The sequence below is a fragment of the Carcharodon carcharias genome, chromosome 13, assembly GCF_017639515.1.
Source record: "Carcharodon carcharias isolate sCarCar2 chromosome 13, sCarCar2.pri, whole genome shotgun sequence".
Lineage (NCBI taxonomy): Eukaryota > Metazoa > Chordata > Chondrichthyes > Lamniformes > Lamnidae > Carcharodon > Carcharodon carcharias.
In genome coordinates this window covers 15,080,397-15,107,512 of record NC_054479.1, presented here as the reverse complement: position 1 = coordinate 15,107,512, position 27,116 = coordinate 15,080,397, and the positions used below count along the sequence as shown (strand labels likewise).

Below are 27,116 nucleotides of genomic sequence, written 5' to 3'. Positions count from 1 at the left end.
CTAGCTCGTCCTTTTGAATTGAGCTTCCCTGATGCATCGAACTGTTTAAAATTTGATACGGTTTCCCTCGTGCGCCTTATGCATTTTCGCGACCTTCAGGCGTCCACCTCCTCAGTGGCTCAAGTGCAGAGAGAGAGCCTGGCAGCTCACTTTAACGTCCGGCGCTTTTCTTTGGCATTCTCACCTCTGAGACTCTGTTGAATCCACCAAGACTCCTCCAAAACTTTGTCCCATCCCAGCCCAGTCCCCAATGCTTTTTTACCCCACCCCCCCCCGACCCCTCCGCCTCTTTCCATTCCTGGTCCACACTCTCCTGTCCTGTATCTCTTCTCTCTAACACCTTCTGCCCTTCCCCACCACCCCCTCCGTTCTCTCACACTCTTTTGTGTTTCCTTCTCTCTCCAGCTGCCACTCAGTGCTGCCTGACGTCAGTGTGACCAGAGAGTGAGAGGAGGAGGGAGGAGAGAGAGAGAGAGAAAGGTTATAAGAAGCGGACGGAGAAAAAAAGACCTCAGGAAATCAGGAAAACAGGTGCAAACCTTTGCTTTATCTCCCTAAACCACTCCCGGTCTGCGCGAAACCCTTCACCCAGCCGTGCCAGTCGTGTCTCAGTCGGACCCCGCCTTCCTGTGCCCACCTCTGTGCCCTTTTCCCTGGCAGGGGTTTTTGCCAACCCGCCTGTTACTGAGCAGCCGGATGGTTGATATTAACCACCACACCTCTTCCCCCCACACCCCCACCCTACCGGTGAACCTTTCATCATCTTTTGATCAAGGCGGAGCTGGTCCGCGGAGATTTTGCAAATTCACCCGAGTCTTGGAAATTGACACATCCGCCTGGTAGTATATAAGGTGCAATTTTAAAGCTATATATTTTTGCCGGGGGAGAGGGGAGAGGCTTATGGCTGGGCAGTTTTGTCCCCCCGCCTCCCGCGCACTCCGCTACCTTTGAATTATTTATTTAGCCGAGATGGGAATATTAAGGCCATCTGTTATTTATTTATTTTTTAGACAGCCTTGCTTCCAGCCTAGAGACAACCAGCCAGTAATCGGAGATGAAATTGCAAATGGATTATGTCGATATGACATGAAATTGATAGTGTGCGGTGACAATATCTGGTGTTCGGTCATGAAGCATCGAGCCGGATAACAGCAAATGTATCTGTGTAGCTAAATATTACTGGGCGTGACAGTCTTTGTATCATATCCTTATTTTACATTCACGACATTAATCTACCTGTGCAATTATGGGAAGCCTGTATCAGTTGCCCTAGTTCCGACTCTTCATCCATATGTACACATGTTCTGTTTGTGATCACTCCACCAGATATGAACTACCGGAGTTTGCTTTGGGGAGAGAGGTCTGACTTAAGATTTTTTTTTAATTAAGTGTCTCTGTTGCAGTTGGTATCCTCCCAAAATATTTGGAAAGTTTTTTTTTTAAAGATTTTATTTTGAAAAAATCATGAGTATTTCTTGCTACCCAGTGAATGTGTGAAGCAGTCTGAATCCAAATTCAGCAAGACCTGGACAATATCCAGGCTTGGGCTGACAAGTGGCAAGTAACATTCGTGCTACACCAGTGCCAGGAAATGATTATCTCCAACATGAGACAATCTAACCATCTCCCCTTGGCATTACCATTGCTGAGTCCTCCACTATCAACATTCTGGGGGTTACCATTGACCAGAAACTGAACTGGACTAGCCATATTAAATACTGTGGCTACAAGAACAGGTCAGAGGTTAGGAATCCTGCAGCAAGTAACTCACCTCCTGACTCCCCAAAGCCTGTCCACCATCTACAAGGCACAAGTCCAGAGAGTGATGGAATACTCCTCACTTGCCTGCATGAGTGCAGTTCCCACAACACTCAAGAAGTTTGACACCATCCAGGACAAAGCAGCCTGCTTGATTGGCACCTCCACCCACTAAAATTCATTCCCTCCACCACTGATGCACAGTGGCAGCAGTGTGTGTACCATCCACAAGATGAGCTGCAGGAGCTCATCAAGCCTCCTTAGGCAGCACCTTCCAAACCCTCAATTGCTACCATCTAAAAGGACAAGGGCAGCAGATTCATGGGGACACCACCACCTCCAAGTCACTCACCGTCCTGACTTGGAAATACATCACTGTTCCTTCATTGTCGCTGGGTCAAAATCCTGGAAATCCCTTCCTAACAGCACTGTGGGTGTACCTACGCCGTGTGGACTGCAGCGGTTCAAGAAGGCAGCTCACCATCACAGTCAAGGGCAATTAGGGATGGGCAATAAATGCTGGCCTAGCCAGCAATGCCCACATGCCATGAATGAATAAGGAAAATATATGAACTATTCAGACCTAGAGTGATTCCAGGTTTTGATCCCTGGCTCAACTGACAGGGAGACAGGGCATGGGTTTCCAAGAATAGGGATAGGCCATTCAGCCCCTCCAGCCTGTGACCTGAATCAATAAGGGAAGCAGCCAGTCATTGGGTAAGTGCAAATTCTTTTTTTCCTTGTGAAACTGTTGGAATCGGCATTGGGAGGGGATGGAATTGAGCAGCCCATTCCAAAGATCGAGATTGCCTTTGGAAAGATTCCAGAGCAGGTGCTGAAATGGAAGGCTGACCTCTTTTGGGGCAGAAGGACAAGATGAGAGGAGCTGGCTGAAAAACTACTTCTCTCCTTCAAGGCCAAAGTATCCATCAACCTGAGGAAAGTGGCTATGATGATCAGTGTCAACATTTGTATTAGCAGCCTGTGGCCATTGTATCTATGCCGGGGAATTTACTTTCAGCTTGCAACAGATTTAATTTATGCCACTTGCCATTCTTTCATACATTGCCTATTCTTGATCCAGGCAAAACTGGTAGCTGTTTCCCAAAAGAGCAACCATTATCCCACTTAACTCCCACAGGTACATACAATACACAATAGCATTACGACACATAATATATGGCTAAGCAAGAAAAGAGAGATTGGTATTCGGAAGAGCCTAGTCATGAAGCTCCAGCCATGATGATATGGGACAGACAAAATGGACTTTTCCTGCTTGCCAATTATATTTGGAACAATGGGTTATTGAGATCTTCAGCTTCAATGAGTAGGAGTCCCTCTTGTCCGGGTTCTACACGTTGGGAGTGAGAGAAACTTGAGGCAAGGCTTCACAGACTTCATTGCTGCTCCAGTGGTCTAGTCTCATTCACTGGTTATACTGGGCCAGTGCTCCGCAGTAGGGGTGAGCCAGCAGTGGGCTTTGCCCTATCTAGTCCCATTTTGTTTTGATATTGGTGCCACAAGCAGACAGAATGGGCCTGATTTTCACTCAGTCCAAAAACCATTCACTTGCACACTTAAAATTGAGCCCAACATTTATGATGAGAAGCCTGGCAAATTGTGTGTTCTTTCCAAATAAAACAGATTTGAATATTCTTGGCTCCTTATTAAGGTTTTTGCATATCTTTTAATGAGCACTCTGAAGTTCATTGCTTTTCCTTGAAAGAAAAACACAGGCTCATAACAAGTTATCCAATCTTCTGCATGTGTCCAATTTGTCACAACCCAAGAGCATTAGGAAATTATTATCAGGTTGTTGTGTCCTTGCAGAGAAGTCCTTCTTGATGCACCACTTTGATGTTTTTTGCCTTGGTGCCTAGACCTCCATGATGTGTAATAGGCTAGATTGAATCTCTAAGCCAGCGGTGGACTGAATAAGACAGGGCGAGGATCAAGAAAACTGGGGTGCTTCATGTGGTTTTCAAAGAACCAGCAAGTGTCAGGACTCCAATGCGTTGCTGCTGTTGTCTAACTCTCTGCCTCAGGGGGCAATAGAGATGGGGGTCACTGAATATTTTTAAGGCAGAGGTAGATAGATTCTTGTTAGGTAAGGGAATCAAAGATTATTGAGGATAGTTTGGAATGTGGAAGTCGAAACACAAGCAGATCGGGCATGGTCTTATTGAATGGTGGAGCTGGCTTGAGGGGCCGAATGGCCTACTTCTGCCCCTATTTCGTATGTCCATATGTAATGTTGAATGTTTCATTTGCAAGGGGCAGGGGACTTGCCAGCTGACAGACTAAATAACAAATCGGCAGAGAATCCTGCAAGCAGAAAGTGAACCAGCTACTGATCTGCCACAATTGTTATCATGAGAACATGAGAAATAGGAGCAGGAGTAGGAGTAGGCCATAAGGCCTTTCAAGCCTGCTCCACCATTCAGTATGATCATGGCTGATCTTCCACCTCATCACCACTTTCCAACAATATCCCCATAATGTCAACATTCTTTTAGTGTCCAAAAAATCTAATGACCTCTGTCTTGGGTACACTCAATGACAGAGCACCCACAGCCCTCTGGAGTAGAGAAATCCAAAGATTCACAAGATCCTGGGTGAAGAAATTTCTCCTCATCTCAGACCTAAATAGTCAACAGCTTCTCATGAAAGGTCTGGGTTCTCCCGGCAGGAGAAACAGCCTCTCGACATCTAAAAGCCTCTCAACATCGTGCAGTGTGCCGCGGCAGTAAGCCTATTAATGATGTGTTAGGCAGTGTGGGAGCTCCTGCAGTATCAAGGTGAGTCTATTCAAGGGAGTAGCTGATCCATAGAGACCAGAAAGAAATTTGATAGCCGATCTCAGCAGGCAACATTTAATGTGATAAAAACAAAAATATTTACATTTAATGTATTGCAGCAAGTTTAGATGGAGGGTGTGGGGATGGTATATTAGCCAAGGATTGCTATCTAATAATCTTTGCTGCAAAGTGCACATGAGGGGAGGACAGGAGCAGCTTCTGATGTGATAACCTCACAGTGGAATAGCCTGCCGGTATTAAACAGACTGATTTTTAACGAGGTGTAAGTGGATGGGTTTTGAAGGAGTTAAAACCTCACCCAAGTGTCAAAAGTTCACCGATGAAGAGCTGTTGCTGGGGCAAGATACTGGAAGCTGGTTGACAGATGTGAAATCATAGTCCAGCAAGTGCCAACACCTGTAGGAAGAGAGAGAACAAGCCTTGTGAAAAAGAGTTAAGCCAACCTATTGTGTGAATGATGGTCATAACATGCTAAATAAGAATGTTGACTTTGTACCAGCCAACACTAAAGGGCTAATTTCTGATCCCTTCTCCTAGTGGAAATGACCTTGAAAGGAGCATAAGCTGGAACAAAAGTTCAAACATTACAGCCTCGTTTTTCTGACCTGACTCCTACATAGCCGAATTTTATGTCTGCAATATAAATATGCTGCCTCATTAATCAATACTGAATTTACTTCTCTCTGTTGGGTAACAGCGGAGCTTTTACTGACATCCCTCAGTTGGCGGTTAAATTCTGGAGGATGTTTGGGAAACCTGTTCTTTCTGGTTGTCTCTTAATGACACGAACACTACCTCCCTCCACATAGAACTTGCCTCCAGGCTAAATCCAGGCCAATACCTCAGAGCCAATAGGACAACTTGAAGCCGCTTAGTTTGAATGGTTTCTGTATGATGTTTTATTTTGATGTCGGGATATCATTACAGTTTGGAAGAGTTATTGAGTCCTGGTGCATGAAAGGACTGAGTCTTCTCCAGCACAGCTGAAGCAAAATTAAGTTAGTTGATGATTTCAAAAATTAAATTAGCTTATACATTATCCAAATTAGTCCTAAGATCTACCCGATGTATACTATTCAAACAGGCACAAAGTGGGGGGAGGTGATGGTGTTGTGGTATTGTCACTTGACTAGTAATCCAGAGGCCCAGGGTAATGCTCTGGGCACCTGGGTTCAAATCCTGCCACAGCAGATGATGGGATTTGAATTCACTAAATATCTGGAAATAAAAGTCTAACAACGACCATGAAACCATTGTTGATTGTTGTAAAAGCCCAACTGTATCACTAATGATCTTTATCTATCGGTGACCTACATGTGACTCCAGATCTGCAGTAATGTGGTTGACTTTTAAATGGCCTAGCAAGCCACTCAGAAACTGTGACAAAGTCACAAAAAAGGAATGAAACCAGACAGACCTGTGGCATTGACCTAGGCACCAGAAACGACAACAGAAATCATAGCCCTGTTGGCCCTGCAAAGTTCCCCTTACTAACATCTAGGGGCTACTGCCAAAACTGGAAGGGTTGTCTCACATCTTCACAGAATCATACCTGACCCAGCAGAGGTGGCTGCACAGTGGTATACAGTCAGGAGGAAGATGCCCTAGGATTCCTCAACATTGACTCCAGACCCCATGAAGTCTCATGGAATCAGGTCAAACATGGGCAAGTAAACCTCCTGCTGATTACCACATACCACCCTCCCTCAGCTGATGAATCAGTGCTTCTCCATGTTGAAAACCACTTGAAGGAAGCACTGAGGATGGCAAGGGTGCAGAATGTACTCTGGTTGGGGGACTTCAATGTCCATCACCAAGACTGGCTCAGTAGCACCACTACTGACTGAGCTGGCCAAGTCCTAAATGACATAGCTGCTAGACTGAGTCTGTGCTTAGTGGTGAGGGAACCAACAAGAAGGAAAAAATATTTGACCTCATCCTCACCAACATGCCTGTTGCAAATGCATCGTCCATGACAGTATTGGTAGGAGTGACCACCGCACACAATCATTGTGGAGACAAAGTCCTGCCTTCACATTGTGTGGCACTACCGCCATGCTAAATGGGATAGATTTCGAACAGATCTAGCGACTCAAGACTGGGCATCCATGAGGCGCTGTGGGCCAGCAGCAGCAGAATTGTACTCGAACACAATCTGTAACCTCATGGCCCAGCATATCTCCCAGTCTAACATTACCATCAAGCCAGGGGACCCAACTTGGTTTAAAGAAGAGTGCAGGAGGGCATGCCAGAAGCAGCACCAGGCATAGCTAAATATGAGGTGTCAACCTGGTGAAGCTACAACACAGGACTACTTGCACGCCAATTGGCATAGCAGCAAGTGATAGACAGAGCTAAGCCATCCCACAATCAATGGGATCAGATCTAAGCTCTGCAGTCCTGCTACATCCAGTTGTGAATGGTGGTGGACAATTAAACAACTCAGTGGAGGAGGAGGCTCCACAAATATCCCCATCCTCAATGATGGAGGAGCCCAACACATCAGTGCAAAAGATAAGGCTGAAGCATTTGCTACAATTTTCAGCCAGAAGTGCCAAGTTGATGATCCATCTCGGCCTCCTCTGGACATCCCCAGCAATGCAGATACCAGTCTTGAGCCAATTCGATTCACCCCATGTGATATCAAGAAACAGCTGAAGGCACTGGATACTGCAAAGGCTATGGGCTCTGACAATATTCCAGCAATCATACTGAAGACTTGTGCTCTAGAACTTGCCATGCCCCTAGCTGTTCCAGTAGAGCTACAACTCTGCCATCTACCCAGCTATGTGGAAAATTGCCCAGTTATGTCCTCTACACAAAATGCAGGACACATCCAACCCAGCCAATTACCCCATCAGTCTACTCTGAATCATCAGTGAAGTAATGGAAGGGGTTGTCAATAGTGCTATCAGGTGGCACTTGCATAGCAATAACCTGCTCACTGACACCCAGTTTGGGTTTTGCAAGGTGAGGTGAGAGTGACTGCCCTTGACATCAAGGCTGCATTTGACTGAGTGTGGCATCAAGTAACCCTAGCAAAACTGGAGTCAATAGGAATTAGGGGGGGAAACTCTCCACTGGTTGGATTCACATCTAGCACAAAGGAAGATGGTTGTGGTTGTTGGAGGTCAGTCTTCTCAGCTCCTGGTCATGAATGCAGGAGTTCCTCAGGGTAGAGTCCTTGGCCCAGCCACCTTCAGCTGTTTCATCAATGACCTTCCTTTCATCATAAGGTCGGAAGTGGGGATGTTCACTGATGATTGCACAATGTTCAGCACCATTCATTACTCCTCATATATGGAAGCAGTCCATGTCCAAATGCAGCAAGACCTGAACAATATCCAGGATTGGGCTGACAAGTGGCAAGTAACATTCGTGTCACACAAGTGTCAGGCAATGACCATCTCCAACAAGAGAGAATCCAACCATCGCCCCTTGATGTTCAATGGCATTACCATCACTGAATCCCCCACTATCAACATCCTGGGGGTTACCATTGACCAGAAACTGAACTGGACTAGCCACAGGGGACCTGTGTGTGAATATATGCAGCTTCTAGCACGTGTTAGATAGCCACACTGCAAGCCCAACTGTTAATCTTAAATTGGTTGTCAGTGTAATTCTTAGCACAATCAAGATTATTTTTTTAGCAAGTGCTGTCCAATCACAGAAGCACTAAAATTCATTATTTGCATTAAGTTTTTTTCTTTAAAAAGGGGCACCTATGAGATTAACAAGTTGTGTCTGTGCACAGAGACCTTTCCTCCACTTGGCAACCTCTGAGGGTAGTCCATTTCAAAATTAGGAAGTCACTGTGTAAAGCATCATATGGCACATACTCAGATCACCACATGCTGTCACCAAAGTATGCTGCAGCAATCTTGAGAGTAGCCCTTATCCTAGGCAGTGCCCTTCAGAAAATCACAGCGAGTAAAATTATTTCAAAGCTTCTACCAGGCTGCAAAAAGGTAATTATCAACCATTAACATTTTTCTTTACTTTCTTTTTTTCACAGATCTGCCATCCTTCAGAAATGAGACATTCTCCGCTGCATCGGAGAATAGAATAAGATACAGATAAACCGAGCCTCCAGCCCTAACTTTTAACACAGAATATTTGGAACACAATAAGAGAGCAGTAATGGTGAGCAGGTTGCCTGGCTGCAACTCCCTGGCTCGATTCTGCCAGAAGCTGACCAGGGTGAAGACGCTGGAGGCAGATATGATGGAAACCACCCTGAATAGGTGCCTGTCTACGCTGGACCTGACCTTGTTTGGCTTTGGCGGCATGGTTGGCTCTGGCCTTTATGTTCTCACTGGCACAGTCGCCAAGAATGTTGCCGGTCCTGCGGTCATCGTTTCTTTCATCTTTGCAGGTTTTGCCTCTTTGCTTGCCGCCTTGTGCTACGCCGAGTTTGGCTCCCGTGTGCCAAAGACTGGCTCCGCCTACATGTTCACCTATATCTCAGTGGGCGAAATCTGGGCCTTTATGATTGGGTGGAACGTCATCCTGGAATACATCATTGGTGGAGCTGCTGTGGCCAGAGCTTGGAGTGGCTACCTGGATTCTATTTTCAACCACAAGATTCAAAACTTCACCGAGACGCACATTGGCAGATGGAACGTGCCCTTCTTTGCCTCCAACCCTGACCTGCTGGCCGCTGCGCTATTACTCATTGCCACAGCGTTTGTCACTTGCGGGGCCAAAGTGGCCTCTTGGCTGAATCACGTGTTTGCAGTCTTCAGTATGGGAGTGATCCTCTTCATCCTGATATTTGGATTCATCCTAGCTGATCCAAAGAACTTCAGCGCCGAGGAGGGCGGCTTTGCCCCTTTTGGATTTTCAGGAATCATGGCTGGCTCAGCAACCTGTTTTTATGCATTTGTAGGATTTGATGTCATTGCAGCATCTGGTGAAGAGACTCGGAACCCTCAAAAGGCTATCCCTATAGCGACAGCAATTTCTTTGGTCCTGGCTACCTTAGCATACATCTTGGTTTCTGCAGCACTCACTTTGATGGTTCCTTGGCACAGCTTGAACCCAGATTCGGCCCTCTCAGATGCCTTTTACAGGAGAGGCTATGCCTGGGCTGGATTCCTTGTGGCCATTGGATCTATTTGTGGTAGGTATTCGGAAACCTGAATGGAGTATTTTTTTTTTGTATTTTTCTAAGCTGTGTGCCGAGTGAAGTAATATCCAAATGTTTGATTCGCAGCTGCTGCTAGAGAAACATGGTCAATGGCCACTTGTCCTTCTCAGTTTTTTTCTGCCCAAAATGTTTCTCATGTAAGACATACAATAATAAACTGGATTTTTCATCCCGTCCCCGACCACCTATAGTTGTGATGAGTCTCAGTGCGAATGCCCACAGGGGTCTCTGCCTGAGCAAAGTATTGTGTAATGTACCTTTGCTTATTCACAGGAAGGTGAAAAATCTGTGCTTCTGTCTAGTCAAGAAGCCATGACGGAAAGCCAAGAGTTTTCGTACAGTGGTACAGCACAGAAGGGGGCTATTCGGCCCATTGTGCCTGTACTTATACCAGTAAGATTGAAAATGAAATAAAAACAGAAAATGCTGGAAAAACTAAGTAAGTCTGGCAGCATCTGTGGAGAGAGAAATAATTAATGTTTCGGGGTCCGTATGACTCTTCTTCAGAGTTTTCCCAGAATTTTCTATTTTTATTTCAGATTTCCAGCATCCACAGTATTTTGCTTTTAAGACTGAAAATGAGTTGGACAAGAGATCAAGAGGCCACAACATTGGTAGATAAAATTTAATGCAAAGAAGCGTACATGTAAGAAGTGAAAGATAGATGCTGCGTACTTCATGGATGGTGCTGAGGTAACTGATGGCGACACTGCAAGAGACAAGGAGACTCGATGCTATACGAATGAAGAGCAGCAGTGAACAAAACCCATAAAATGTTGAACTGCATTTTCAACACAGTAAAATATAAATCAGAGGAGTTAGTGGGCAATGTTCCTACTAAACTGTGTGCATGCATGGGCGCACTGTTGCCTGGAATGTACTGCCCAGGTTTTGTTCCATATTAAATACTATGCACACGCAACCATGCGCAGAAGATTTCAAGGTACTACACATTGAAAAAACTGTTCATGCATGACAGAATTTTACAGGGAACGTTGGCCACTGATGCCTGCCCCAAACTGCCAGTCAGCAAGTTACAAAGTACTGCCAAGTATTTGTACTCAGCCTAACAGGTTTAAGCTCCAAACATGCCTCCACCACCCACCCCCCCCGCCTTCATCTCACTTCACCAACACGCCCCTCAATTCCTTTCTCACTCGGGTTTATCTAGCTCCCCCTTAAATCCATCTATGCTGGTGATCTTAACGACTCCCTCTGGAGGTGAGTTTCTAATTTTGACCACTCCCTGGGTCAAGAAGTTTCACCCAAGTTCCTTACTGGATTTATTAGTGACCGTCTGATATTTATGGTCTCTAGCTCTGGTCTCGTCCGTAAGTGGAAACATCTTTTTTATGTAAGCCCTATCAAATCTCTCGATAACCTCGAAGAGTTCTATAAGGTCACCCCCTCAGTAACCTCTTTGCAAGAGAAAAGAGCCCAATCTGTTCAACCTTTCCTGATCGTTATAACCTCTCTGTTCTAGTACCAATCTAGTAAACCTTTTGCGCCCCTTCTCCAGTGCCTCTGTAGCCTCTCTATGTTAGAATGGCACCGTGATGCCCTGAGGGCAAAGAGGAGGTCTTGCAGTGGCTTGATGGAAATTTTAATTGTCAGATATTTTGCCACTTGAGGAATGGAGATTCCTCCTGGAGCAAATACCTTTCCTAGTAAAGCTTTAGGTCCGTTTTCCCAAAGCCTAAGAATTTCACAGGGTCACAGTAAGGTTGTGGGGAGGAGGGAGAGCATTAATAAATAGAGGTGCTTAGAAATTAAGAGAATTGGAGGAACAACATTCAGAAGAACAATAATCCCTGAACAATTAATGAAATAGTGAGAGGCCAGAGCATTGTCATAATGGATTATCACGCAGTAAAACTGTGATCAACTACAGAAGATTTCTACCTAAAGAAGTATTGTGCTAGCAAACTCCTACTTTGATTAAACTGACTGTAAGAATATGATTTACTCTGGGCAATCTTGTGGATGTTCATAGACACAGTGAGGAACTTCAGATGCTAACAAACCGGCAACTGACCTTGCAGTGTTTCATAAAGAGCAGTCCACTCTTGATCGACTCGAGCTATTGGGATTATCAAACCCTGTTCCTAAATAACTTTATCCTTTTACCTCCCCCTCAGTAAAATAAAGTTTAACATTCACAAAATAATGGCTGACTGTTGGTTTCTTTAAACCTTTTTGCCTCTCCATCACTCTCGCCTCCTTTAAAGACCTTCCTTAAGATCTTTTGGTCACAAGAACACAAGAATTAGGAGCAAGAGTAGGCCATTCAGGCCCTTGAGCCTGTTTTGTCATTTGATAAGATCATGGCTTCTATGATTGTGGCCTCAACTCCACTTTCCTGTCTGCCCCCCATAACCCTTGACCCACTTGTTGACCAAAGGTCTGTCCAACTCAGCCTTGAATGTATTCAATGATCTAGCTTCATTGCTCTCTGGGGAAGATAATTCCACAGACTAATGATCCTCTGTGAGAACAAAATTCTCATCTCTGGCTTAAAAGGGAGACCCCTATTTTTTAATCTATGTCTCCTAGTTCTAGACTTCACCACAAGGGGGAACATCCTCTCAGCATCTGCACTGAGCCCCCATAGGATCTTTATGTTTCAATAAGATCACCTCTCATTCTTCTAAACTCAAATGGGTATAGGCCCAATCTGCTCAACCTTTCCTCACAAGATAAGCCCTTCAACCCAGGAAGGAGTCGAGTGAACCTTCTCTGAACAGTTTCTAATACAATTATCTCCTTTCTTCTTTCCTGATGTCTCCCTTTTTGGCTCAATGTTAAATTTTTATCTGATTATGCTCCTGTGAAGCACTTTGGGCCATTTCACTACACTAAAGCTGCTAAACAAATGCAAGTTATTGTTATTGCTGGTAAGGTTTAAAATACAGCATGGCCTGACAGACATGAAATCGCTGTGTGTTACCTTGTTATTGACAATTTTGTTGTCCAATAGTATTTCTTTTTAAACCCATTCTCACAGGCAATGCCAGCATTTATAACCTATCCCTAATTGTCCCCAAGAAGGTGGTGGTGAGCCACCTTCATGAATTTTTTTTTTAATTGAAAAGTGCACTTTATTCATAAAATATCTGGAAGAACATTACAAAACATTTCTAAATGGACATCACAAAAAATGCAACCAGATTCAACTTTTACACATGGATCACGAGGAGCTTCAATACAATCAATGAATATTACAATCATTCCAATATGGTCATTACAATCAGACAGTGCAATGGTATTGGAGTTATCAACATACATCATGTTGCACTCTCAGGTGCTTCAATACAATTATAATATAATTAGTATTCAGTGCATACCTTCATTGTGAGCGGTACAGCCCGAGAGGTCTATACAATTCCCAGCCCCTCGGTGCACTATGGCAGAAGGGTCTTCCCCCATTGCGCCTTTGCACCTTCATGAAATGCTGTATCTATGTGGTGTAGGTAGACCCACAGTGCTTTTTTCTGTTGCAGTTAGTGGCTTGCTAGGCTATTTCAGAGTCACATGTAGGCCAGGCCGGGTAAGAATGGCAGCTTGTTTCTCCCCTGAAGGGCATGAGTGAACCAAATGGGTTTTTAAACAACAATTCAGTAGTTTCATGATTGTTATTAAAGAGACTAGTATTTTATTCCAGATTTATTAAGTCATTGTATGTAAATCCTCCCAGCTGCCCTCGGTGGGATTTGAATGCATGCCTCCAGAACATTCCAGGCCTCTGGATTACTAGTCCAGCAATTATACTAATATGCTATCATTCCCGGAATGACTAGGTCATATGATCTGCTGGAACAGTGATAGAGGATAAGGTGGCTGTTGTTATGTCATTGAAATTGGGAAGTATTTCAGAAACTAGTTATGAAAACAATTGAATGTCTATATGTCAATAGTTCAGTGGTGCAGCCATTAGCCATACAAACCAAGAAAGCTCCCTCTGTGCTGAGTTACCCGATTGCAGCCAGGGCGGAGATAGAGCAGGGCAATTTATAGAGTCCTACAGCATGGAAGATGGCCATTTGACTCAGAGTGCCTATGCTGGTTCTTTCAAAGAAGTATCCAAATAGTTTCACTCTCTTGCTCTATTCCCATTGCCCTGCAAGCTTTTCCTTAACAGGTCCAATGTCTTTTGAAAGTTACTATTGCATCTGTTTCCACCACGCTTTCAGGTAGTGCATTCCAGATCACAAAACGTGATGCACGAGGAAAAGTTCTCCTCATCACCACCGCGGACTCCCAATTCTTTTGCCAATGATCTGAAATGTGTGTTCTCTGGCTATTGATCAACCTGGAAACAGGTCCTATCTACACCACCAAAATCCTTTATAATTATGAACATCTTTATTTAATCTCCCCTTAACCTCCTCTGCTGCAAGGAGAACAATCCCCAGCCTCTCTATTCTCTCCACACGACTGAAGTCCCTCATCCCAGGTACCACTCTAGTAAGTTGCTTTTGCACCCACTCCAAGGCCTCATTGTATGTGGGCAAGGATAGAGAAAGCCAGCAGACTCTGTTGTAACTCCTCCCTTAAGCTTAAGTAGCTTGTCAACACTCATGCTCATGAGAGCCAGAAGGCACTGGTTTGTGATTGGCTAAAGAACCAGAAGTGACATGAGGAAAAACATTTCTATGCAGCAAGTGGTTAGGATGCGGAAGGCACTGCCCAAGAATGTGGTGGGGGCACATTCAATCATGGTTTTCGAAAAGAAATTGGATAATTATCTGAAGAGAAAAAATTTACAGTGCTACTTGGAAAGAGGGGTGTGTGTTGGGGACCAGTTGAGTAGCTGGAATGGCACTACGGGCTGATTGGTCTCCTTCAGTGCTGCAGCCATTCCATGATTCTAAGTGAATGGAATTTGGAGATACAGGCCGGGATTTTCCAGCCCTGTTGCAGGTGGGACCTGCCACAGGCGAGGCGACGCCCCAGCCAGAAGTCCATTGACTTGTGGCGGGACTGGAAGATCCCGGCAGTGGGTGGGTGTGGAAAATCCCGCCCACAGAGCCTGTTTTTATTTGCACCACCAAATTCATTCATAGGAACAGGGGTGGGCCGTTTAAACCCTTAAGCCTGTTCCACCAGAGAACATGGCTGATCTGCAACCCAACTCCATGGACCTACCTTTGCCTCATATCCCTAAATACTTTTGATAAACAAAAATCTATCAACCTCAGACCTAAAATGAATGATTGATCTAGCCTCAATTGTTGCCTGCATAAGAGAATTCCAAGCTTCCAAAGCACACTTTGTGCATAGAAGCGTTTCCTATTTCCACTCCCGAAAGGAATGGTTCCATTTTTAGACCATAAACTGCAGTCCTAGACTCCCAACCAGCAGATTCTCGCTGACTGCCCTATCTGAAATTTTCAAGATATTCAAATAATCAAATGACCCCTTAACCTTCCAAATTCTAGGGAATACAGCCCTTGTTTGTACAATCTGTCCTCCTAATTTAACACTTGGAATCCAGGGGTCACTCTGGTAAAACTATTCCACACTCCTGTTTCACTTATAATCTTAATGCTGGTCAAGCTCTCATTAACTGTGTGGCCAAGTTTCTGTAATTTACTCAGCTTGCAGCCCATTACTGGAAACATCACAATTTTGAATTTCTTCTAGTGTTTTAAAAATTCAGCAGGTGAAAAGAACAGTAAAAGTTGAGAATTAGTTGCCATTGTTACATTTACCTGGTGGGAAAAGCATCTCAATGTTCAGCTCTCAGTTGCCCATGTGGACATGTGGTATTACATTGGGTAATACTGTAATTACAAAGTGAAGTAACTAAATTGTGTAGTGAGGCGTTTTAGTAATATTTGGGCTGACTTCTTGGTGAATGAACTATTTTAGCTCCCTCAATGGCTCAGTTGATAGATGTAGTGCCCGGTGGTAAAGCCCTGCTCTCCAGAGGGCCTCAGCTTTGATCCCTGATCTTGGCTGACCTAGTTGTTCAGAGCCAACATCACGGCTGAAGTGTTAACTACTAACTGAGATATTGACTAAGATCAGATAGCTCTGCAAAATTAGGGGGAGGGAAAAATCAGCGGGGACTCCCATTTCTGATTATTACCCAGTGAGTATGTACTTGAAGATGCTTTTGATTGGGTATAGGGTGAAGATAGCATGTTGTAATGCCTGGTACAGTATTTATTCACATGAAGATTTGGATTGAAACATACAAAATACCGAGGGGTCTTAATAGTGTGGATGTGGAGAAGATGTTTCCTCTTGTGGGAGAATCTAGAACTAGGGGCCACTGTTTAAAAATAAGGGGTCGGCCATTTAAGACAGAGGTGAGAAGAAATTTTTTCTCTCAGAGGGTTGTGAGTCTTTGGAACTCTGTTCCTCAAAAGGCAATGGAAGTGGAGTCTTTGAATGTTTTCAAGGTAGAGATGGATAGATTCTTGATAAACAAGGGGATGAAGGGTTCTCGGTGGTAGGCGGGAAGTTACAGGCAAATCAGCCATGATTTTATTGAATGACGGAGCACACTTGAAGGGCCGAGTGGCCTACTCCTGCTCCTAACTCGAATGTTTGTATTGATTGAGATAGCATAGGATTAAATGGTGTCTGTGGCACAATCTAAGTCACCATCCTGAAAGTAGCATAAGACTGAAATGGGATGAGACGAGGAACAAAATGATTCAATGTTACCAGAGCTGATATGTCTTTTTGATTATTATTTTTGTTTCCACCTATATTCAAGCAATGAACACAGTTATCCTCAGCAACCTGTTTTCTGTCCCTCGGATTGCATATGCCATGTCTGAAGATGGTCTGCTTTTCAAGATATTTGCACGAGTAAACCCAGTCACCAAGGTCCCTGTGATCGGTATCATTATATTCGGAGTCCTGATGGCCACCTTGGCAATGGCGTTTGATCTGGAATCCCTAGTGCAGTTCCTTTCCATCGGAACACTCCTGGCCTACACATTCGTTGCTGTCAGCATCATCACGCTACGCTACCAGACAGATAAAGCAAACTCCTCAAAGCCACCCCAGCCCAATCAAAGCCCTCAAGCCCAGGACGGTGGTGGGCTGAAAGAATACGAGTCATTTTCGGATAAACTCCAGTTGGTGGAGAGGCAAAAAGTGGCCAAAGAGCGAAGGGAGCCTGGCCAACTGAGGTCCTCCTTCGAGCCTTATTTACATTTCCTTGGTGATTTTGTGGCCGGAGAGATAGTGATGGTGGCAGTTGTCTCACTGGTGCTCTGTTCAGTCTGCCTGTGCTGCATATTGGTATTTGGTATCAGTCATCTCCACCTTCCTCAATGGGCTTATATTCTGTTCATCGTGTTCTTTGCAATCGGGTTTCTCCTCAGCTTGTTTCTCATCTGGATCCATGAACAGCATCAGAAATCGAATACCTTTCAGGTGGGTCCTTGCATGTTAAAACTCAGGAATGAAATGCTTTTTCAGTTCAGGCATCCTAGGTCATCATTGAGCACAGGTAAAGCATACTGTGGCATAAAGTAAAGACTCAAATTATGAATTTCAAAATTGCGCTTGTATAGTTGTCTGTCTATTAAGGCCAAAAACATGTGAATGGAGAAAATCCAGAACATCCAGTGCTAAAGTTACTAGAGAACTGTTTCTGTGCATCTAGATAACATTAATCACTGCACTCTGAAAATAAAGCATTATGCAAAGTGATTTGAGAAGCTTGTCGATGAGACAACAACATGAAAGTATGATACTCTCCTTAGAGCAGGGAAGGTTTAGGGGTGATTTAATATTTTGAGGGGGTTTTGAGAGAGCAGATAGGAAGAAACTGTTTCCCATGGCAGGAGAGTCAGTAGCCAAAGTGCACAGATTTAAGATAATCAGTAAAATAAATGGGGAGATGAGGATAATTCTTTTTAATGCAGTTACCAGTTGGAAAGCACTGTCTGAATGGGCGGTGGAAACAGATTTAATAGCAACTTTCCAAAGGGAATTGGAGATAGACTTGAAAAGGAAAACAAATTGCAGGAGTACGTGAAAAGAGCAGGGGAGTTGGACTAAATGGATAGTTCTTTCACAGAGCCAGCACAGTCACACTGGGCCGAATGGCCTACTTCAATGCTGTATCGTGCTATGATGATGGGAATTTCTTTACTTGCAGCAGCTGTCTTCCCAACATTCAAAGCCTGGCTAAGCAGTTGTAAGAGGGCATTATTATTTATTATTATTTGTAAAGAGCTGTTTGGAGTTTATAACTAATTATGAGAATATTACAGAAGCCATAACACAGGAAGCTGATCATCTGCTTGCCATCTAATTTCCTCCAATGCCAGAGTGCCAGCTGAGGAACTCCCAAGGCATAAGGGATCTGGCAAGATGCCAGCGGTAAGGCTGCCACCTTTATTCGGGCATGAGATCCCAGCCGATATTTACAGGCCTGCAAAACATTTGCGCCAGCCTGTACACCACTTTCTCAACCATTGCAGTTGATTTTTCTTTCTTACCAACGTTGCACCAAATCAGCAGAATGAGGCACTGCACTAGGAGCCTTGAATCGTTTCCTAGTCTAGAGTATCCTTTGAATAGTACGTATAGTCCAGTGATGTGTTACAGTACTGCTGCCTGACCTGTGGTCCTACACTAGGACATCTTTAGCTAAAGAGGTGGTAGAGGGGAGGCAGAAGTAGACAGATTTAATTTGGTCCCCGTGTTAATGTCATGTGTTCTGTGCATGCTTTTACGAGGCACTTACTAAAAAAAAATGTTATTTGTGGTTAAATTGTAAAATCTAAGACAATTTGTGAATCAGAGGAGTTGGTTGTAGTAGAGGAGTTTCTCTGCAGTGCAAGCTGAGGAGCTGGGAGATGCAAAGATGATGTACTACAATGTGACCAATGACCAGTGGAAGATACGTTTACATAGGCAATTTACAGGAGGCATCTGGAGAGATGAATTTATAGTGGGAAGTTAGCACAAATGTGAAAATGAAAAGGTTTTGCGGACAAGAAGCATACACAAATATGAAATATTTATACAGATAAGCTGCACAATAATGTTGCTACATCAATAATCTTGTTGAGAGACCTACCCCCAAGTATGTGAGGTCTTGTTTGAGATGCAAAGCCCATTACAGGTCTCACAGATAGCAGCAGGAAGGTCCATTCCCACTATGATAACTCCCTACAAAGATGTGGATTAAGCACTTGTGAGTCAGGTATCCATCACGTTGCATGATATACTCTCTTCTTAGAACTGGAAAGTACCATGCTGTCTCAGTCCCTTTCTGAAGGCCCATGCATGCCAACTCTCACCACAATGCACCCCCGATGAGGAAAGAATTAATTGACGCCAGACCAACAATGAAAGTACAACATCATTGGGCTCCCAACTGTACAGAATTGTGACCCAATCTAAAACAGCCAGAGGAAATATGGGATAGCTGCAGCTGCGCAATTCCTTACTCCTGAAACTTGTTAAACCATGGTTCAAGAATGCTTATTTGTCCCATTAATATGTGTTAATACAAAGATTTGTGCTGAGAGTATTTACCAATACTATTATCATTGTGACAAGTGTAATTTTTTCTTCTGTTAGAAGAAATGTTTTTTTAAATTGATACCTTAGTAGTTGAATATTTTCCTTTTTGCTTGTTTCATGAGAACATAAGAAATAGGAACAGGAGTAGACCATTCAGCCCATCGAGCCTGTCCTGCCATCCAATAAGATCATGGCTGATCTTCTTGTGTTTCGATTTCCACATTCTCATCTAACCCCAGTAACCTTTAATTTCCTTGCCTAACAATAATCTACCTCTGCCTTAAAAATATTCCACCACCTTCTGAGGCAGAACGTTCCAAAGTCGCACAACCCTCTGAGAGAAAACATTTCTCCTCATCTCTGTCCTAAAAGGACGACTCCTAATTTTAAAACAGTGCCCCCTAGTTCTGGACTCACCCACATGAGGAAACATCCTTCCAACGTCCATCTTGTCAAGGCCGTTCAGGATCTTGTGTACTTCAATCAAATCACCCCTCACTCTTCTAAACTCCAGTGGAAACAAGCCCAGTCTGTCCAACCTTCCCTCACAAGACAACCCACTCATTCCAGGCATCAATCGAGTAAACCTCTTTTGAAGCGCCTCCAATGCATTTACCTCCTTCCTTAAATAAGGAGTCCAAAACTGCACACAGTATTCGATTTCAATTTGCAATGTTTGTTAAGATTGTCCTTCTGAACTAAAAGAAATTCTAATAGAGAGGCCAAAGACTTCCCCATGATGCCACGTCACTTTGAGTTGATGCGGTCTGCATTAATCTTTGTTTTCCTCAGCTACTACACTCACAGTCATGTTGAATTCAACTGTTTCACAAGTGTTAAAACCTTTTAAATCCTTAACAAGAGGTGGGTCATCACCTTTTGATCAACTCAGACAGTTGTTTAAGATTAGACTTAACTTATTTTGCCCACTCCCTCTTACCAGCTATCTCTTTTCCAATTCTGAATACTGAGGCAAGATTGCACATGCGGCAGTCGCGGTCTCCCACCTGATCCGAGTGACCACTCTTCCTGTTGCAGCCAACAGAATGACAATGACAGGTTGACTAAACAACAGCTCGACACAGTTGGGCACAAACCTGATGTTCACCCACCAGCACTTTCCAAATGGACTCATTGGATAGCTCCCATAGTAGCCGTGACCATTTCTCTCCCTTCCTAATCCAGGAAGAAAAGAAAGATTTACCTTTACATAGGACCTTGCACAACCTCTGGACATCCTGCAAGGCTTTGTAGTGTAGTCACTCCTATAATGTAGGAAATGCAGCAGCCAAAATGCTGTTCTTTCAGTGTGGCTTGGTCAAAATCCTGGAACTCCCTGCCTAATGTGGGTGTACTTATACCACAAGGACTGCAGTGGTTCAAGCCTTCTCAAGGACAATTAGGGATGGACAATAAATGTTGAACTAGCTAGTAATGCTCACATCACATGAATGAATATTTAAAGCACAGCAAGTTCTCACAGATAGTAATGTGACAAAGATCAGATCACCTGTTTTAATGATATTGGTTCACGGATGAATAATGGCCAGGACAGCAGAGAGAACTCCCCTGATCTACTTTGAAAAATAGTGCCATGGGGTCTCTCATATCCACCTGAAAGGGTAGACGGAACCTTGGTTTTAAATTCTCATCTGAGAAACAGTACACTTGACAGGGCAATCGTGAGTCTAGATTTTGTTCTCCAGTCATCAGAGTAGGACTTGACTCCACAGCCACAGGCAAGAACATCATGCACTGAGCCACAGCCGACGCCCTCAGGGTACTGGGCCAATCGTAATGATGTTATCACCTCCAAAACTGAAATCAACTAAAGTGTAGACTGGTTTTGAGGCATCCAGCCATCTGGTTTCTATGGCTTGCAGTTTCAGTTATAAGTTCATGAGGGGATGACATGGTAATTTTTAATAAAAATTAAGATGAGTTGTATCACTGATCAGACCTTTACGACTTTTCATTTTGCAGGTTCCACTGGTGCCCTTGGTTCCCGGTATCAGTATTTTAATGAATGTGTACCTGATATTAAAGCTGAGTTTAATGACCTGGGTGAGGTTTTCCGTTTGGCTAGCTATAGGTATGACAACTTTATTTTAAAAAAACTTATTTCTACACATTGAGCATTTGCTTTGCCAGGTTCCATTGATTCTGTTTTTGTTTTCCATTGATGGTGTGTTGCCATGGTATGGCAGGTTATTGGCTGGGGAATCTGATCTATAGCTTCCATAGCTCTACCTCCTATACAGCCCTCCACGCCATCAAAGGATCATAAAGTTACTGGTAATCCATCATGACTAATGAATTAACAACCAGTGGTAAAATATGAGCTGTAGTCTTTTGCCATGTAAAATTGCCTAAAATGTCTTTATTCTGTCAGTTGTGGTCTGGAATACATTACCAGAAAGGGTGGTGTAAGAAGATTTGAGCAGATGAGTGGGACTAATTAATAGCTCTTTCAGAGAGCCAGCATAGACATGATGGACCAAATGGCCTCCTTTATAGTACCAATGAATCATGGATTGGTTTAATAATGATGGAAGCCATTCAGCCTGTTATGTCCATGCTCTGCAAAAGCAACTCAGTTAGTCCCACTCCCTCAAGTTTTTCCCGTAGCCCTGCAAATTTTATCTCTTCGGAGAGATAGCCAAGTCCCTTTTGAAAGCCTTGATTCAATCTGCCTCCACCACAATCTCAGGCAGAGCATTCCAGATCCCAACCACTTGCTGCATAATTTTGTTTTCCTCAAGTTGCCTCAGTTCTTTTGCCATTCACCTTAAATCAATGTCCTCTGGTTCTCGATCCTTCTGCCAAGGGAAACAGTTTCTCCCTGTCTGCTCCGTCTCACCCCTCATGATTTTGAACATCTTTATCAAATCTCCTTGCAAACTTCTCTGCACACGAGAACAAAAGAAATAAGAGCTGGAGTAGGCCATTGGCCTCTCAAACCTGCTTCGCCATTCATTAAGATCATGGCTGATCTGATTGTGGCCTCAACTCCACATTCTGCCAACCCCCAATAACTTTTGACTCCCTTGGTGAGGAATTTATCTACCTCTGCCTTAAAAATATCCAATGACCCTGAGTCCCCTGCTCTCTGGGAAAGAGTTTTCAATGATTCACTACCCTCTGTAAGAAGAAAATTCTCCTCATCTCAGTCTTAAATGGAAGACCCTTTATTTTTAAATTGTATCCCCTAGTTCTAGCCTCTCCCTCAAGGGGAAACATCCTTTCAGTATCCACCTTGTCAAGTCCCCTCAGGATCTTATATATTTCAATTGGATCACCTCTCAGTCTTCCAAACTCCAATGGTTACGTCCCAGCCTGTCCAACCTTTCCGTTCTCTTGCCCCACCCCCATCCAAAGTATCAGTTAAGTGACCTTCTCTGAGCTGCGTCTAATGCATTTATATCCTTTCTTAAATAAGGAGACTAAAATTGTACGCAATAGTCCAGATGTGATCTCACCAACGTCCTGTCCAACTACAACAAAACATCCTTACTTTTATATTCTATTCCTCTTGCATAACGTTTCACTCCCTTTTAGATATGCTCTAAGCAGAACTATCCCACCTTCTCCAATCTACCCACGTAACTAGAGCCCCTCATCCCTGGGATTATTCTCATAAATCATTTCTGCATCCTCTTTAAGGCCTTCACATCCTTCCCAAAGTATGGTGCCCTCTGTAGCTCCAGGTGTCCTTCTGTCAACTGTTTTTTTTAAACTTTATTACTCATGCGATAAGTGCAAAAGGGCATTTGTCTCAATTTAGCTCATCCATGCTGTAAGACCCTTCAGTTCTAATCCAGCTATTTCTTAGATGCTTCCAGGGATTAGACTTGCTCTATTAAACCCAGAATTCTAACTTTTGCGTTGGTCATAAGTTGTGTGAAGATTTTCTTGGCATCAATTCTAACGTTTTCCTTTACTAGTTTGAACCAGTGCATTTTGTCCTCCTACCACATGTTAGTCTGAAGCCCTGTTCCAGATTGAACTATTTCATCAAGCTGGGGAAAAGACTTTCATTACAGGTCCCCCACTGTCAGCATGAAGAGCTCTCACACAGCCAGATGCAGAGTAAAGATCCCTCTGCCCCAGCCGTGTGTCTCAGTTCCGGCCCCCGAAGAGCACTCCCTATAGCAGCAGCATGACTTTCTTTCCCGATTTCCATTTCCCTTACTTTACCGGTTGGCCTTGCCAAATTAGAGCAGCTTTTTTTCTATGAGCCCAAAGCCACTAGAAACTGAATACCCATTCTTACCACCAGCCAAGCAAGTAGATTTTCAAGATGGACACACGAAATGAGCAGAAGTAGGCCATTCGGTCCCTTGAGCCTGCTCCGCTATTCAATAAGATCATGGCTGATCTGTTTGTGATTCAAATTCCACATTCCCAGCTATCCCCAATAACCTTTGATTCCCTTGCCTTAAAAATATTCAATGACTTCGCCTCCACCACCTTCTGAGGCAGAGAGTTCCAAAGTCGCACAACCCTCTGAGAGAAAAAGTTTCTCATCCTGTCCTAAAAGGGCGACCCCTAATTTTAAAACAGTGTCCCCTAGTTCTTGACTCACCCATAAGAGGAAACATCTTTTCCACATCCACCTTGTCAATATCGTTCAGGATTTTATATACTTCAAGTCACCTTTCACTCTTATAAACCTTTCCTCATAAGACAACCCACTCATTCCAGGTATCAAACTAGTAAACCTCCTCTGAACTGCCTTCAAAGCATTTACATCCTTCCTTAAATAAGACCGCACACAGTATTCGAGATGTGGTCTCACCAATGTCCTGTATAACTGAAGCATAGCATCCTCACTCTTATGTTCAATTCATCTCGTAATAAAGAATAGCATTCCATTAACCTTCTTAATTACTTGCTGTACCTGTACACTAACATACTAACAATCTATCAGGCTGGGCTGTATTTGAATCAAGAATCTGAAAGGCCTTTGTCAAACCCAGTCCACCACCAAGTCCCTCCTTAAAAGCTACATCTTTGACCAAGCTTTTGGTCACCTGTCCTTATATCTTTCTACGTAGCTCAGTGTCAAATTTTGTTTGATAATCATTCCTATGATGTGTCTCAAGACATTTTACTATTTTAAAGGTGCTATATAAATGCAAGTTGTTGTTTTAAACTATTGACTATCTTACATGGTCTTATGACAACCTATCTCAATTTCCTTCTTTCAAGGAAAGTAAGGACAGAATTAAATTAAAATGAACAGATGGAAAATCATAGAATATACTCTTCCAATGTTGTGGGTGGAAAGTCAAAGCATCATGATTGATATAGCATAGAGGGAGACCATTCAGTCCATCTGCCTGTGCTGGCTCTTTGAAACCATCCAATTCGTCCCACTAACTCCTGCTCTTTCCAATTAGTCCTATAATATTTTTCCTTTCAAATATTTATCCAATTCCCTTTTGAAAGTTACTGTTGAATCTGCTTCCGCCATCCTTTCAGGCAGTGCATTCCAGATCACAACAACTCGCTGTCTAAAATAAATGCTTTCCTCATGTTGCTTCTGGTTCTGCTTCTTTTGCCAGTCACCTTAAATCTGTCTCCTTTCGTTAGTGACCCTTCCACCACTAGAAAGATGATGGAAGGATTATAAATGGAGTCAGTTTTCAGGCATTATGATGGGCCTAATGGACTTTTCTTGCCGTGGAATTTCTCATGCTCTTCATATAAAAAAGTCTATTTTAGCCCAATTTTATTCATTGCTTAGCCCTGTGACAACACCAATCAGTCTCACATTTGTCTGTAGTCATCATGCCTGATTTGTCAAAGAAATAAGAAGGAGAGTTTTTTTTAAAAAAGTGAAGTGTGGAGCCACAGTAACTAAGAGTGGAATTTTATGGCCCTTACCGCCAGTGGGATTTTCCGGTCCCGCCAAAGTCAATGGACTTTTGAATGGCTCGCCGCATTTTACAGCCCCACCCCCAACTTTAAGGGGGCCACCCTAAAAGTCTGAGAATGGCTGCCTGCCAAAAAACTGTTGATGAATGCTCAGCTCCCCTTGTTCCAAATGAACTCAACTCAGCCAAAGAGACACAATTCGCCTCAGTGCCGTTGGTGTGAGGTTGAGGGGGAGGGGTGGGAATCGCCTGAACTTGCACTTCTGATCATTAACCCCTAGAAAAATCAGAGCGGAAAAGCTGGGCAAGGAAAGGATTATGCATGGCCTGGATGTACCCACACCCTGTCAAATCTCCTAACCACGGGCAACCAGCTAGGCTCACAAAGAGGAATAGCCACATGGCCTACTTATATTTGTGGGATTGTGTAGCATACCCAGAATCGCCATCTCCTGAAGAAGATGGGAGAATTTGAGGGAAGGGGGGGCAAGCAAGGTAAGGGACGGGGTGGAAAAAATGGTGCTATATATTATGGAGAAGTTATCACAAATATTCAGCCAAGGCTGTCAAGTGTAAGCCTACGGAAATTTAGGCATATGACAATAAATTACAATCAATATTGCTATCATACAATCGATTCCACATATGAATTATTATATGTGGAGAAGATCTGGCAACATTGGACAACCTTAGGTGTGGCCCTAGTATCTCCTCATGTGTTTCAGGATCAAATTTTGCCTGATAACTCTCCAGAGAAGCAGAATGGAATATTTTACCACATTAAATGTGTTCTATTAATGCAAAATGTTGTTGTTGAGAACCACCAGTGTTGGTAAACGTGGCAACTTTGAAAGCTCCTAACACTCTCATCCATTGACAGGTCTTCTCATCTATTTTGGCTATGGTATCTGGCACAGCAAGGAGAGCCTGAAGGAGGCAAAACCACAGAATGTCATCGCCCGTTATGTTGTCCTTCCTAGTGGCAGCTTGGTGGAAACGGTCCAAACCGTTCAGCCTGACCCACAGGACAACATGGGCGTGGCAGAAGTGACCGGAGAAGAAGTGAGTAGACAGTAGCGAATTTGGCCAGTCACACTTCGATGGAGGACTCCCCTCACCCTACCCCCACCTTCCAAGCACTGATGTTATTCCAGGAGCAGTCGGATAGAGCTGCACCAGAGTATTTTCACCATGTTGTTGGTAAACATGTGTCGCATCTTTCTCGTTTCACTCATGATGTTTGACAACACCTGCTGGTTTCTTTTCCAAATTAAAGGGAAAGGGGGTATGTAAAGTAAATGGGATATCATCTCTACTAAGGTAGCAGAGTGAAGAATGTCATTTGAAATCATTAAACATTCATGCAGAAGCATCCCAAAGGTATCACTTCAGGGCCCAAATCTTCTGTACATCAATGAATTATTATTTTTTGCCATTTGATTCAATTGAGACAACTTCTCCTTCTTTCCTTCATCTTTTTATCCAGTGGAGTAGAGGAAAGATCGAGAAAGCAAAAAAAAAAACAGCCTCTCCCCATAGCTATATATTAAAGGGCGACATATACTTGCAATATCATTACTTTCTGTGAGAAATATTCAGTATGGCAAAGATTTGATGGGGCAGCATACATTGTATCAAAATTATTGATTACTTATCATGCAAGCCTATGTAGGTTCAGGGATTCTAAATCCTTCACTCATGATTATGGCCTAGGAACCATTTCTGGCCTGACTGATCTTCACTATGGCCCAATTGGCAAACTCACCTCCATGAATGATCCATCCACATTTACAATGTTGATTTTATTTGTAGTTCTTTCAAATTATTTTGCTGCCTAGCATCCCTCATTATAGTTTTCCAACTTTCCCCCTCACCCCTCTTTGCTTACCCTCTCCTCTTCTCATCCTCCTCCCCGCACCTCCATTCATTTGCTCCTCCTCCACATCCTTCAGCAGCTTGCAGCACATTATCCTTCCAACCTCTGCCCCTGCCCTACGTTGCTTCTTC

At 43.6% G+C, this 27,116-nt stretch overlaps 1 protein-coding gene across 1 annotated transcript; it reads left to right on the top strand.

Moving 5' to 3' along the window:
• The first annotated feature begins 402 nt into the window (after window positions 1-402).
• slc7a4 (solute carrier family 7 member 4) lies at window positions 403-27,116 on the top strand. The gene is made up of 5 exons (XM_041201887.1): window positions 403-531; window positions 8,596-9,702; window positions 16,457-17,124; window positions 21,214-21,322; window positions 25,990-27,116. The coding sequence occupies exons 2-5, from the start codon at window positions 8,721-8,723 to the stop codon at window positions 26,184-26,186; spliced, it is 1,956 nt and encodes a 651-aa protein (XP_041057821.1). The 5' UTR covers window positions 403-531; window positions 8,596-8,720; the 3' UTR covers window positions 26,187-27,116.

Bases quoted from the DNA above. Each gene is read 5' to 3' on its own strand.
- slc7a4 (XM_041201887.1), top strand. From the start codon at position 8,721: ATGGTGAGCAGGTTGCCTGGCTGCAACTCCCTGGCTCGATTCTGCCAG. The intron at 9,703-16,456 runs GTAGGTATTCGG...CCTATATTCAAG, and splicing joins GGCCATTGGATCTATTTGTG to CAATGAACACAGTTATCCTC. The intron at 21,323-25,989 runs GTATGACAACTT...ATCCATTGACAG, and splicing joins TTCCGTTTGGCTAGCTATAG to GTCTTCTCATCTATTTTGGC.